Source organism: Teleopsis dalmanni, chromosome 2 (genome assembly GCF_002237135.1).
Source record: "Teleopsis dalmanni isolate 2A chromosome 2, ASM223713v2, whole genome shotgun sequence".
Lineage (NCBI taxonomy): Eukaryota > Metazoa > Arthropoda > Insecta > Diptera > Diopsidae > Teleopsis > Teleopsis dalmanni.
Window position 1 is genome coordinate 144,630,287 of NC_051847.1, and position 11,905 is coordinate 144,642,191.

General features: G+C 24.3%; 3 protein-coding genes across 3 annotated transcripts in view; 2 read left to right on the top strand and 1 right to left on the bottom strand.

Moving 5' to 3' along the window:
* Positions 1-944: 944 nt before the first annotated feature.
* Positions 945-5,533, top strand: LOC119675886 (odorant receptor 83a-like). The gene is made up of 6 exons (XM_038087103.1): positions 945-1,371; positions 1,481-1,644; positions 2,893-3,092; positions 3,172-3,454; positions 3,519-3,788; positions 5,394-5,533. The coding sequence occupies exons 1-6, from the start codon at positions 945-947 to the stop codon at positions 5,451-5,453; spliced, it is 1,404 nt and encodes a 467-aa protein (XP_037943031.1). The 3' UTR covers positions 5,454-5,533.
* A 2,779-nt stretch (positions 5,534-8,312) lies between these two features.
* The window catches only part of LOC119680099 (ubiquitin domain-containing protein 1), a 17,715-nt gene continuing 14,122 nt past the window's right edge, over positions 8,313-11,905 (bottom strand). The window contains exons 4-5 of the mRNA XM_038092749.1: positions 8,565-8,805; positions 8,313-8,488 (exon numbers count right to left, since the gene is read on the bottom strand). Coding sequence (XP_037948677.1) covers positions 8,315-8,488; positions 8,565-8,805 — 415 coding nt within the window. The 3' untranslated portion in view covers positions 8,313-8,314. The remainder of the gene's footprint in view (positions 8,489-8,564; positions 8,806-11,905) is intronic.
* LOC119682063 (odorant receptor 83a-like) overlaps positions 9,861-11,905 on the top strand; it is a 5,115-nt gene continuing 3,070 nt past the window's right edge. Inside the window, exon 1 of the mRNA XM_038095406.1 lies at positions 9,861-9,878. Coding sequence (XP_037951334.1) covers positions 9,861-9,878 — 18 coding nt within the window. The remainder of the gene's footprint in view (positions 9,879-11,905) is intronic.

An 11,905-nucleotide genomic window follows, 5' to 3' on the forward strand; every position in this document is an offset into this window, starting at 1 on the left:
TGCAGTCAAATTTTAATAAATTAATCAAATTTTTGCTGTTATTTCTTTATAACTGTTTGAACCCTTCAATTTTGTTTTTAGTTTCAAACCTTTGAATACAATCAGTTTAGAAGTTGTGTGAAATGATCTGACCTCACACGTATCGACCACTTATGGAAACAATAGAATGATAACGGTTTCAAATAAGAAACGAACAGCCATAATCGGATTCAATTGTGAATATTTGTTGAGTACCATGTAATGTATTGTGAAAGCAAAAGGGGTTTTGAATAAGAAAAGAAAAAGAAGAAAAATACAGTGAGATTCTTTTTTTTCAAGGTTTTCATATAACATCGCTTAAATTCACTAAGTCAAAACTATTGGATTATGTGCTAAATGTGCTAAATATGGACTTCAAATTTTATTTAGTTTCATTTTCATTTCGGATATTTGCTTTACTCAATCGCAACATTCCACTATACATATACGATATGTTTTATTTGTACATAATATAACTATTTAATAATATAAATATATAATTTTTTATATTCAGCTTGTCAACACTTTTAAGTTAACCCCACTCCAAAATCCTTATTGAAAAATTCCTGTTTAAACGTCTTGTTAGATTAAGGTGTGTCTAAGTAATTACGAAAAATATTTTAAAACTTTTGAAATTAAAATATATTTAAATAGTTTTAAGTATAGGTTTTCAGTAGTAATAAACTAACTTTGAACAAAATAAAAATAAATTAGAAAACTTTTAAAATAAATAATTTATAAATTAATAAAATAATTTAAATAATTAGAAGGTACCAAGACATCAATTGCAATTATTCCCGAAACTATAAAAGTAATGACAACACGCACAAGGACTAATCATATAAAAGCCAAAAGCTTCTGTGAATTAATAAATTCATTTTATTTATCAACATAAAAACATCAAAGGACGAAAGCATTCTGCAGAAATGTGTAAATTTAAGAGCCAACAACAAGAGCAACCAAGTTCCTACCAAATGGCAAATGCAGCGAAATTTCATCCTCGACGTGATTTATTTCGATTTATACGCAACACGATGCTTGTTGCGGCCATGTGTCCATTGCGGTTGACAGACTATTTTCCAAAATATTTATACTACTTGGCCATATTTTTGGAGTTGCTATTTGAAGTGTTTTTATATTTTGTTACAATCCACATTTGGATTTTATATCTGCTTACGCTGTATTTGTATTACCAAGAAGGCGATTTGGAGTTTTTGGTCAATTGCTTGATACAAGCAATTATTTATTTCTGGACCATTGCCATGAAGCTATACTTTAGACGTATGCAACCTACCAAACTGAAGCATCTCATGGATTTTATCAATTTGAAATATGTTACTTGTTCAGCAAATGGTAAGCTCATTGTGTCACATAAGCACAATTGTCCTTATTTTAGTTTGTTGGTTATTTTTTTTTGTGTTGTTGTCATGTAATTGTCTCTGCTATAATATTTCCCCATAAGGATTTACTTATGTGACCATGAATGAATCGCTATCCATGTCGAATAAGTGGATTAAAATTTATGTTTATTGCTGCTTCATTGGTACAATTTTCTGGTTAATTTTGCCTATCGCCTATGGAGATCACAGTTTGCCGTTGCGTTGTTGGTATCCTTTTGATTATAAAGTGAGTATAAAATATATATATATTATAGTAAGATTATTTAAATATCACTGGATTTTATAATAAACTATGGGGTTGAATATACTAACACACTAAATTACTTCAAACCATTATACAAATATTCTCATGAACTTTAAATACGTTTTCAAAAATCCTTCTTAAATTAGCCTCAATATACGTTCATTATAACAATAAATTATTTAAAGAAATTAACATAAATACAAAAATGAACTACATAAACTTATTATTTTAATAGAATTTGTAGACTTTTATCATTATAAATTTTGCTGATAAGACGATTTTTAAACAGAAATATGTTTCCCCATACACAGTTCTCTAGATACATATGACTAGTTATATAGCATGATATAACTAAAACTTGTAACATAATAAATTTATATCAATGTGATAAATTGTATTTATTATGTTTTTTGATTATTTAGGGTTTACATTTTATACAAAATGTTTTTTTTGTTTAAAGGATTTTTGTGACATCTTAAAGAAATAAAGAATCTATAGTTTTTTATTTTTAATTTTTTTCATTATACATAAATTGCTATTTCCTTTATAAATGTACCCGAAACGTTGTAATTTATTTGACTAAGTTTATAATACTCCACCTTAAGAAAGATACCAAATAAAATTTAAAATATCGACGACATTTACATAAAATAAAATAATGTCTCTACAAAAGAATAGTATTAAAATTTAACAATTAAAAATAATAAATATGATTAATTAATTCAATTATTTTATAGCTGGTTTATGATTTATAATATAGCACAGCAAGTAAATTTGTTAATGAACATTCACATCAAATTTATAAAACTATACATACGAACATAAAAGTCAAGTGTGACTTTGATCAGTTGGCTAATAAACACTGACTCTGAGCTTCAAATGTGGCAGGGTACGAGTTCAACCTTTGGTATATTATATTCTTTAAAAATTATTTACGAATAATTAAATAGAAGAAATAATTTCAAGACCACTGATGTTGGGTAGAAGACGTATATCTGAGATTATATACTTAAACGTTTCAGTACATATTTCAGAATGTTAACACATATGCATAGCAACTCAAAAATCTGAACTCCAAACTTTATAAGATAGAAATTCTAAGAGTTATAATTCTTCCTTCTCACACTTTTTACAAAATTCAAATAGTTGATTAGCAACAAAAATTAAATTTCTTCTTGAAATTAATTTGTAACTTTTATTGATGTTATTATGTATTTATTTTTATTATAGGAACCCTTGATATATGAAACAATGTACTTTTTCCAAGCCATTGGGCAATTGCAAGTCGCTGCGGCATTTTCAGCTTCGAGTGGATTTCATATGGTTTTAGCTATACTCATATCTGGTCAATATGATATACTCTATTGCAGTCTTAAAAATGTAATGGCGACAGCTTATATCAATTTAGGAGCAAGTCGATCAGAATTAAAGTATATTTTTTTTAATAAATTCGAATAAATTCCTAACAATTACTTGATATAGCTATTAATATTCTTATTTATAAATTAGAAAACTAAGTGAAAGCCAAGTAATCGCCGATAAGGAACCCAGTCAGTATTACTGTTCTGTAGAACTTCAAAATAATGAAATTCTGAACACAACTTTTACAACTACGGGTACAGCTGAAAATTTTTATTCTGCATTCAGAGCAGCATTTAAATCTTGCGTACAACATCATCGATATATCATAAAGGCCTTACAAAAAATGGAATATTTCTATAATCCAATTTGGTTTTTGAAAACCGGAGAGGTTATATTTTTAATGTGCTTAGTAGCATTTGTTTCGGTGAAGGTGAGCTTTAAATTCCTATAAAAAGAAATATTATTTTATTATATCTATATTATACGTATAATAGTCAACTACTGCAAACTCCAGTTTTATGAAAATAGTTTCTTTGGGTCAATATTTATTATTGGTAGCCTGGGAAATGTTAATAATTTGCTATTTTGGAGAAATTATTTATTTAAATAGTCAACGTTGTGGAGAAGCTCTATTGAGAAGTCCTTGGTACTTACATTTGAGAGAGATGAAAATGGATTTTTTACTCTTTTTATTAAATTCACAAAGGACATTCAAATTGACAGCCGGAAAAATTTATGTACTGAATGTAGATCGTTTCCGTGGAGTAAGTAAACATATAATTTATATAATTAAAATTAAATGTATATTTTAATTAGAGAGTGTGTGCGTAAATATATACTTTAAGTTATTAAAATTATATAATAAAATTTAAATGATGTTATGAATAAGGCTCTATGCTCCACTTAGGAGAGAAGGACAGCAGTAAGTAAATAATGAATAATTATAATGATATAATTAAAAATAAATCATGTCATTGAAACTCTGATTTCTTAAAAAAGCCTTAATTTTGATACGATCCATGTGAAACTTTATGTTTTCACAATGATCATAAATTGAAGTAATTAGCAATATACGTAAGGTATTATAGTTATACTTTATGCAAGGAAAATTGCTGTCTTCTCAATTGTGATTGATAAGATTGTTGAAATTCTAACAAGTACTGGTTTAAAAATCCAAAAGTATGCAGATAATGTGATTATTATTGTAATTCCAAAGATGGAATCGGCTTTATATATTACTTCAACTTTTTGAGAACAAAAAAACCTCATCGAAGTCGAAGATAACATTTTTTTAATTTAAATCTGAGTTTCCCATCTCCTCCCATCTTCTGTATTTATAATAAGTTTTAAATAATCGTTAACCTAAATATAAACATAAATTCTCGATTAATGATTAACTGGATTGATGTTGTAAAAAGCGGAGATGAGGAAGTCAGAATAAGTTTTCAAATAATACTTAATTTCAAATTATAAAAATTAAGTCGAAGATGAAATTTTTATTTTTATTATTCGTAAAGAACTCAATATCCGAGAAGTACAAACATACGTTTAGGTTAACGAATATTTAAAACTAAAAAACAGAGAAACAGCTATTGGTATCCATGAACCAAGATTCACCAAGATGCCTTTCAATTTTATATGCCCTTGTAATCTGTTTTACAGAATACTTCGAAAAGCGTTAAAAAACGCCACACATATTATTTATATGGACATTCAGAAATCTATAAAGTGTTCTTAACAATCGCCGAATTTGTTCTGAGCTTATGTTTTGAACAAAAGTTGGTACAAACAAATAATAATTAATATGCTAGTAAGTTTCTCAATAAAAAAATTTGAAAACATAATACTAATCTCGTAGCTTGGCATGTTCGTCTTAAATATCACCTTTCAAAGATGAGTTTAAGAATTGACACTGGTGAATAGTATAAAATGGTGGATTTGAAGACCTGCTTAATATTTTTCCTTCTATTCTGCGATTGTCAGAATTCGATTCTTGTAATTTAATCCAACTTTGATCAAACTGAAAGAAGTTTGAAACCTGAACTCATTGTAAGGTTTATCAATAGCACTAATAGCTGTTTAAGTCAGAGATTGCACAATATATATCATAAACGACAATGTACCATTGTCATTTCTAATAATAAAATGCTAAATGTTAATGAAATATCAATTAATTGTCTATAAAAAATTGTTTATATTGCTCTATTGTTATTTTATTCGAAACAGTCGCTCTATACATTTTACTATAATATTCGTTATAAAATATAATCATTTAAATAAATAATAATTTAGAAAAGAAACAAACATTTACAATGATATACAGTTCATTTTATTCATTTAAATTTATATTTTACACATATTCATTTCAGATTATGGCCACAGCATTCTCATTTTTAACTTTGCTGCAAAAGTTGGATGTGCGTAATTGAAATACTGAATACATTTATAACGTTCATGAGTATTTAAAATAGTTGAAAAAAGACAATTATAATTGCACTTCTTATTTTTATTTTATAAAAACAATACAAATATTTTTTATATTCGTTTTCTTTTTTTTTTTTTGTGTTTTGTTTTGTTTTCACATTAATAATATTTAAAAATAATCATATATATGCTCACATGAATACATATAGTTTCGAACTATCTTTTCAGTTATAAACGCATCTTAAAATATTTTTTTATTCAACCATTTTAGCGTTTAAGTTTTTGTTTTCAATATATTAATATTTTAATTATATATTTATTTTTATTATATTTCAATTTTTAGTTTATTTTAATTTCAATGTGTTTATATATTAATTTTTATTACATTTTTATTTCATTTCATTTATACTTTAATTATATATTTATTATACAACAACTGTATTATATTTAAATTGTTTTTTTAAATTTATAAATATTTTTATTTCCACTTTTATTGTTTTTTATATTTATTACATTTTTTTTTGTATTATATTTTTAATTTTATTATTTTTTTATCATATTTTTATTTTACTATATTTAAATTTTTTTTTTAAATTATTATTTTCATTACATATGATATTTCATTTCAAAAATTTATCGATTTGAATACATATAATTTTTTTTATATTACAGTGTTTGTTTTTTATATTTTTATATTTGAATTTTTTATTTTATAAAATTATCAATTTTTTTAAGTTTTTTTAAAAAAATAAAAATAAATTAAAAAACAATAAAAAAAATTTTGACCAATTAGCCTAGAAAAAACACTGTATTAATATTGTTTGGTCACAAAATAATTAACATTTAAATATTTTCTTTCATTAATATTTGTATAATGCATAAATTATTTGTTTTATCATATTATTTTCACATAATTATTCTTTTATTTTTATTAAATACAAACTCCTTTATATACAATTTTTTTATTAAATTATTGTTTTTATTATATTTGAATTTTTTTCTTGTTTAGATTTCAATTATTAATTATTAGATTATTGTAATGATTATAGTTGTATTTTTTATATTTTTATTTTTATTTTACAAATTCCATTTTTTTATGTATTTGAATTATTGATTATGAAATTATTGTTTTTATTATATTTGGAGTATTTATATTTTTATTTATAATTCACAAAACTCATTTTTTATTTCAATTTTTTTTATATTTCTATTTTGATTTCTATTAATTCTTATAAATTATTATTATATTATATTTTGTTATACTTTTATAATATTTTCATTTGTATTATATTTATTTTATTTTCTTATATATTATATTTATTTTCATATTTATTTTTTTATTATATTATTTTAATTACACCGAGATTTTTTTGAAAAGTTTGTTACATTTTTATTATATAATTAATTTTTTTATGTGTTCAATATTTATTAATTTTATCACTTCTATTATACATGTTTATTTTTATTATATTTTGATTAAAATATTATTGTTATCATATATTGAAATTTCTTTATATTTTTAAATTTTACAAAACTCTTATTTTTATTAAATATTTATAAATATTTAATTTTATTTCGAAAAAAAAAACAAAAAATTGTGCATACACTTAATAACTTTTAAATAAAGTTTTTAATATAAAATAAATTTAACTGGGATTTTGTTTTAGTATTATTAGTTAATTATCTGAATATTAAAGAAATAATTATATATATTAAATAATAATTTAAAATATCATAAGCTTTTAACGTTTTCGCTTGTTTAACGTACCAGCCGCTTTAAATAAATTTTGTTATTTATTATGTTAACTTGCGTAGTTTTGCCAAAAATCATAACCAAACATTATGACTAATTTAATATGTTGTACAAAAAAAATTAATTCACAACATATACATATAATAAAATGTATTTATTATTAATTTTACTTATCAAAATAATAACATTTTGCATCAATGTTAATAATTTACATAAAAGGTACTTGGAATTGCTAATAAACTTTGAGCAAAAATCATAATAAAGTGTCTTTGTGCAATAAAATAATTTTTTAATATTATTGTTTGTGCTTAAGGTAAAAAACAAATAACTATATAAATTGTAGCACTTGCACACACACACATACAGTAAATATATTTTTTAAAAAATAAACAAATAAAAAGTGCTAATTTGGCGCAATTGCTTTAAGTTGTTTCATTGCTTCTTTTGTGGCTATGTGATAATTGATTCAGTTTCTATTTTCGATATAACAAAATAATTAATTTAATAACATATTATATTAAAGCTGAACTTTTCAAAATGTATTTACATATACATTTTTTATATATATATATATGTATATATAATAAACATAAAAAGCATAAAAAATTTAGTTCAGTGTACAAATTTATTTTCCAAATTTTCGTGATTTATTGTTACTTCATTTATTTTCGTTTTAAAAAATTGTAAAGCAAACAATGGACAACAGCAAAAAACAACAACAATTACAACAACACCAATGATAGTAATTTAGTAATATGTATAAATAAAAAATACATTAATAATGAGCAATGAGCGCTTCAATTGTAAAAAAAATGTAATAATATAAATGCAATTAAAACAATTAATTTTTTGTGCAAGCCGCTCAGCTTCACTGTATTTCCATTTCACAAGGCAGCACTATTTATTTAAACATTTTCATATAGTGCCGTGCCTTGCTAATGCAATTAGTATTATTGTTGTAATTGTTGTAATTGTTGTTAATGGCTTAGTAGTTTTTGTTATAATTTTTGCTGTTGCTGCAATTAATATTGCCTTGATTTCATTTTTAATAGTTGCACGTCTTACTTTTCCTATTTCTGCAATATGACTTTGATAGATGGCTATAATTTTTGGCTAGCTTGCAGCTACAATACTTGTGCTGTTATCATGGTTATCATGCTCCGTATTAACAATCACTTGCACCACATAACCATTAGTGATATTGCACTCTTCGATTGGTACTTTATCACCCAACAGCTTACCGCTATAGAACCAGCGTTGACAGCATGTATCTATGGATTCCGTAGCCTAAAGAAAAATAAAAAAAAATATTTTAATTAAAAATAAAATAATTCAAAAATAATTGTAAGTATTTCATTATTACCTGTAATCTCTTTTTGCATTGACCTATTGTATCCTTTGAGTAAACTGCTAATTTAATATCAGACATTGTTGAGGATATTCTTAATTTCAGTACCACTTCTGCGCCACCATCGACGGGCTCAGAATATTCAGCAGGTGAGTCTCGACCATTTTCTTCTCTGACAATATTTATAGGATACGATAAGCAATAAATGGGTACCTTGTACTGCGTACCAAGTTCATCGTAACATTCTGTGAGATAACTGTAATAAAATATATGCATTATAAATTATTATTTACAAAGTAGAAGAAATAGTAGATTAATAGTAGATTAGGTTGATACCTAGCGATACCAAAAGAATTAAACATTTATGTAGCCTTTGTAATATGCATTTTTGCGAAGTTAAGGTGTAACATACTTGAAGCGTTATTCCTTAACAGAAAGCTACAAAGAATTTTTTTGAACAAAATTTAAAGCGTGTCTGAAAACCCTACCTAAGTGGAATTCAAACCCACACACTGTGTGTCGTAGTACTAGTACTACACATAGCACTGCCGGTTAGTAATATTAGTAAGTATGAGAAAAAAAAATAGTACTGTTTCCATACTATTGAAATGTTTTAATTCAAGGCTGTATTTTAAGAAACATTTCTACTGACAACTTTTTGGCATCCCAGTTGTGAACTGATCGATCCTTAATTAAGACATACCCAAAGACCAAACGATCGAAAATATTAGCAATCATTGAAAACATTTTCAAATAAATGAGTAAAATGTTTTCAAAAACTTTTTTTTTTCACGCACCTATCTTGAAAACTGGATGTGTCAAATGTCTTGCATGACGTCTGTATTCACGTAAAAATATGCTCTCGTCACGTAAGTGATAGTTACCAAGATTGCTATAAAAATTTCTATTAAAATCTTTTGACAAATTAAAGTTTAATCATTTTAAAAAAATTAAAATGTGAAAATATTAAACAAAGAAAATGGAATCTTTACAGAAAATTCAGTTCAAACCCTGAATTTTAGTCTTTTACGTTCAACTTTTAACCGACTCTACCACTTGGCTTGGTAATTTTACCAAGCGTATACCCACAGATTAAGACCCATATTAAGTCTGACTAAATCACTTTACAGTTTCACATTGGAAGAATTTTCCTTGATAATAATTGATGAGTAAAACAAAAAATAAATATATAAAATATAATAATAATAAATTCCACACTTATTATTTTATCAATTACGATTGTCTGCAAATTTACATGCCTATAGCTTCAATATCAATACTTATCACCGTATAAGGTGAAAGCGTTCTCACATGAGTCCTTTTCAAGCGGTAAGATATTGTTAAAATTTCAGTTCATAAAATTAGTTTATATATTGTACTCTATATGTATCTATATGTGCTTCGTATATACATCCACATTTAAAACAATTAAAAAATCCATTTGGAAGAAAAAATAAAAATTTTTGGCAAATTTTAAAGTATATTTGGCAAAATTTATAGTATATTTTGGTTGTCAAGTAAGTAAACTTGCTCTTTTGCATATATTTGCATAAAATTGTATATTTATAAACTCAACGCTATAACGCAGATATATAATAATGCATTTAGTAAAACAACAAGTTTTATACATTCAGATAAATAATAAAACTTTTTTTTGTTTTTGAATAATTGGGAATATTGATATGGCGTGTTAAGAGATTTTTTTATTGAATTTATCTAACTATAGAACCGTAGAAGTAGTGAACAGTTGGAGATATGTTACTCAAAAGCAAACAAGTTTAAATATAATTAATATTTAAATTTCTAAAATCTTGCAATGAATGATATTAATATAAATCATATAGAATTAATTGAAATAAAATAGTTTAAATAAACCAAAATAGACTATCTAATAAAAAAATGATAAGATAAATGAAAATAATAACAATCTTCTTAATAACTTTGAATAATTTCACTTTCTTGGAATAAATATATATATATTAAAAGAGAAGTGTATTATTATAAAACATTTAAAACTTAATTGTAATTTGTTTTATAAAAGGTTTTGTAACCATTTTATAATTAACATACAAATGATACATGAGTAATTAGTAAAATATTTAAGTATAAGTATTGCTCAATTGTGCAACTAATAAATTTTTAAAATTAATTTTTGAACAATTTTATTTACACCAACATTTCGACTACATTCTATAGTCATCTTCAGAGTACTACTATAATATTTTTACAATTTAGCAACAATTGTATAGAAACTGCAACAAAACAATTATACAAAAAATTATTTTGAACTTTCATATGCAATTTCTATTCTAAGTGCTATATGGTTCTAAAATGAATATAATCATTAAAAGAAATGAACTATCAATTATATTGGACTCGAAGTGCAATTTATATTGCTAAATTGGAATAATATTACACAGCTCAGTATTTGTGTTTCAGTAATAAACAAATGCAAATGCGGTTCGATAGTAGTTAGTAAACATCAAATCCTAAATGATATACCAACAACTTACTAAAGCATATATATGTATCCATCCATAGAATATATGTACAACTTTTAACGATTCTTTATTAGAAGGCTCTTCAATGGTTCGTAGACATTTTCGTATTCGAAGTTTTTAATATTTTAAACTATTAGATACGTTTATTTCCGATAAAGAACGCTTTCTTTATTTTTACCATCAAATACTGAATATTTTACGAAAATTTATGCTAATTTAATGATGCTTTCAAATTGTTTTAATAATTTTCTTAATAATAATTTATCAAAATTTATAGAAAATAAATGATATTATAATATATACTATGGTTTGTTTTGGAGTTTACATATCTGTAAGGTAATAAATAAGGGGCTTTAATATTATGTATCAACATTATCAAAAAATTATTCTAAACAGAAATTACTCCAATTAAATAAATTCATATTAATTATGAAGTGAAGCCTTTCACTCCACTCATGCATGCTGTCAATGTTTCAGATTAATTCATATATATAATTTAGAATAAAAAAAGTACCAAGAGCTTTACAAAATCGCGATAAAAATAAAAAAATTTCTGTAGAAAGTCTATGCATAAATATTGTCAATGTTTAAGCATTCCATTAATCGCTACCTTTATCATAAGTATTGAAAGTGGTTTATCAGAAATTCTACTATTTTTTTTCACTAAATTAAGTTCAGTGAAAAATAATAATAAGACCTTAAATTAAGTTAAGGTATTACGTTTATAAGCGACAGAGAGGTATTTAATCACTGATTTCTTATTTTTGGGGAAGAAAAAAAAAAACTGAGGACATGTCAAATTTTTTAAGGATTATTTGAATTAGTGCAAATGTGCTTACATACTGGAAAATTCTA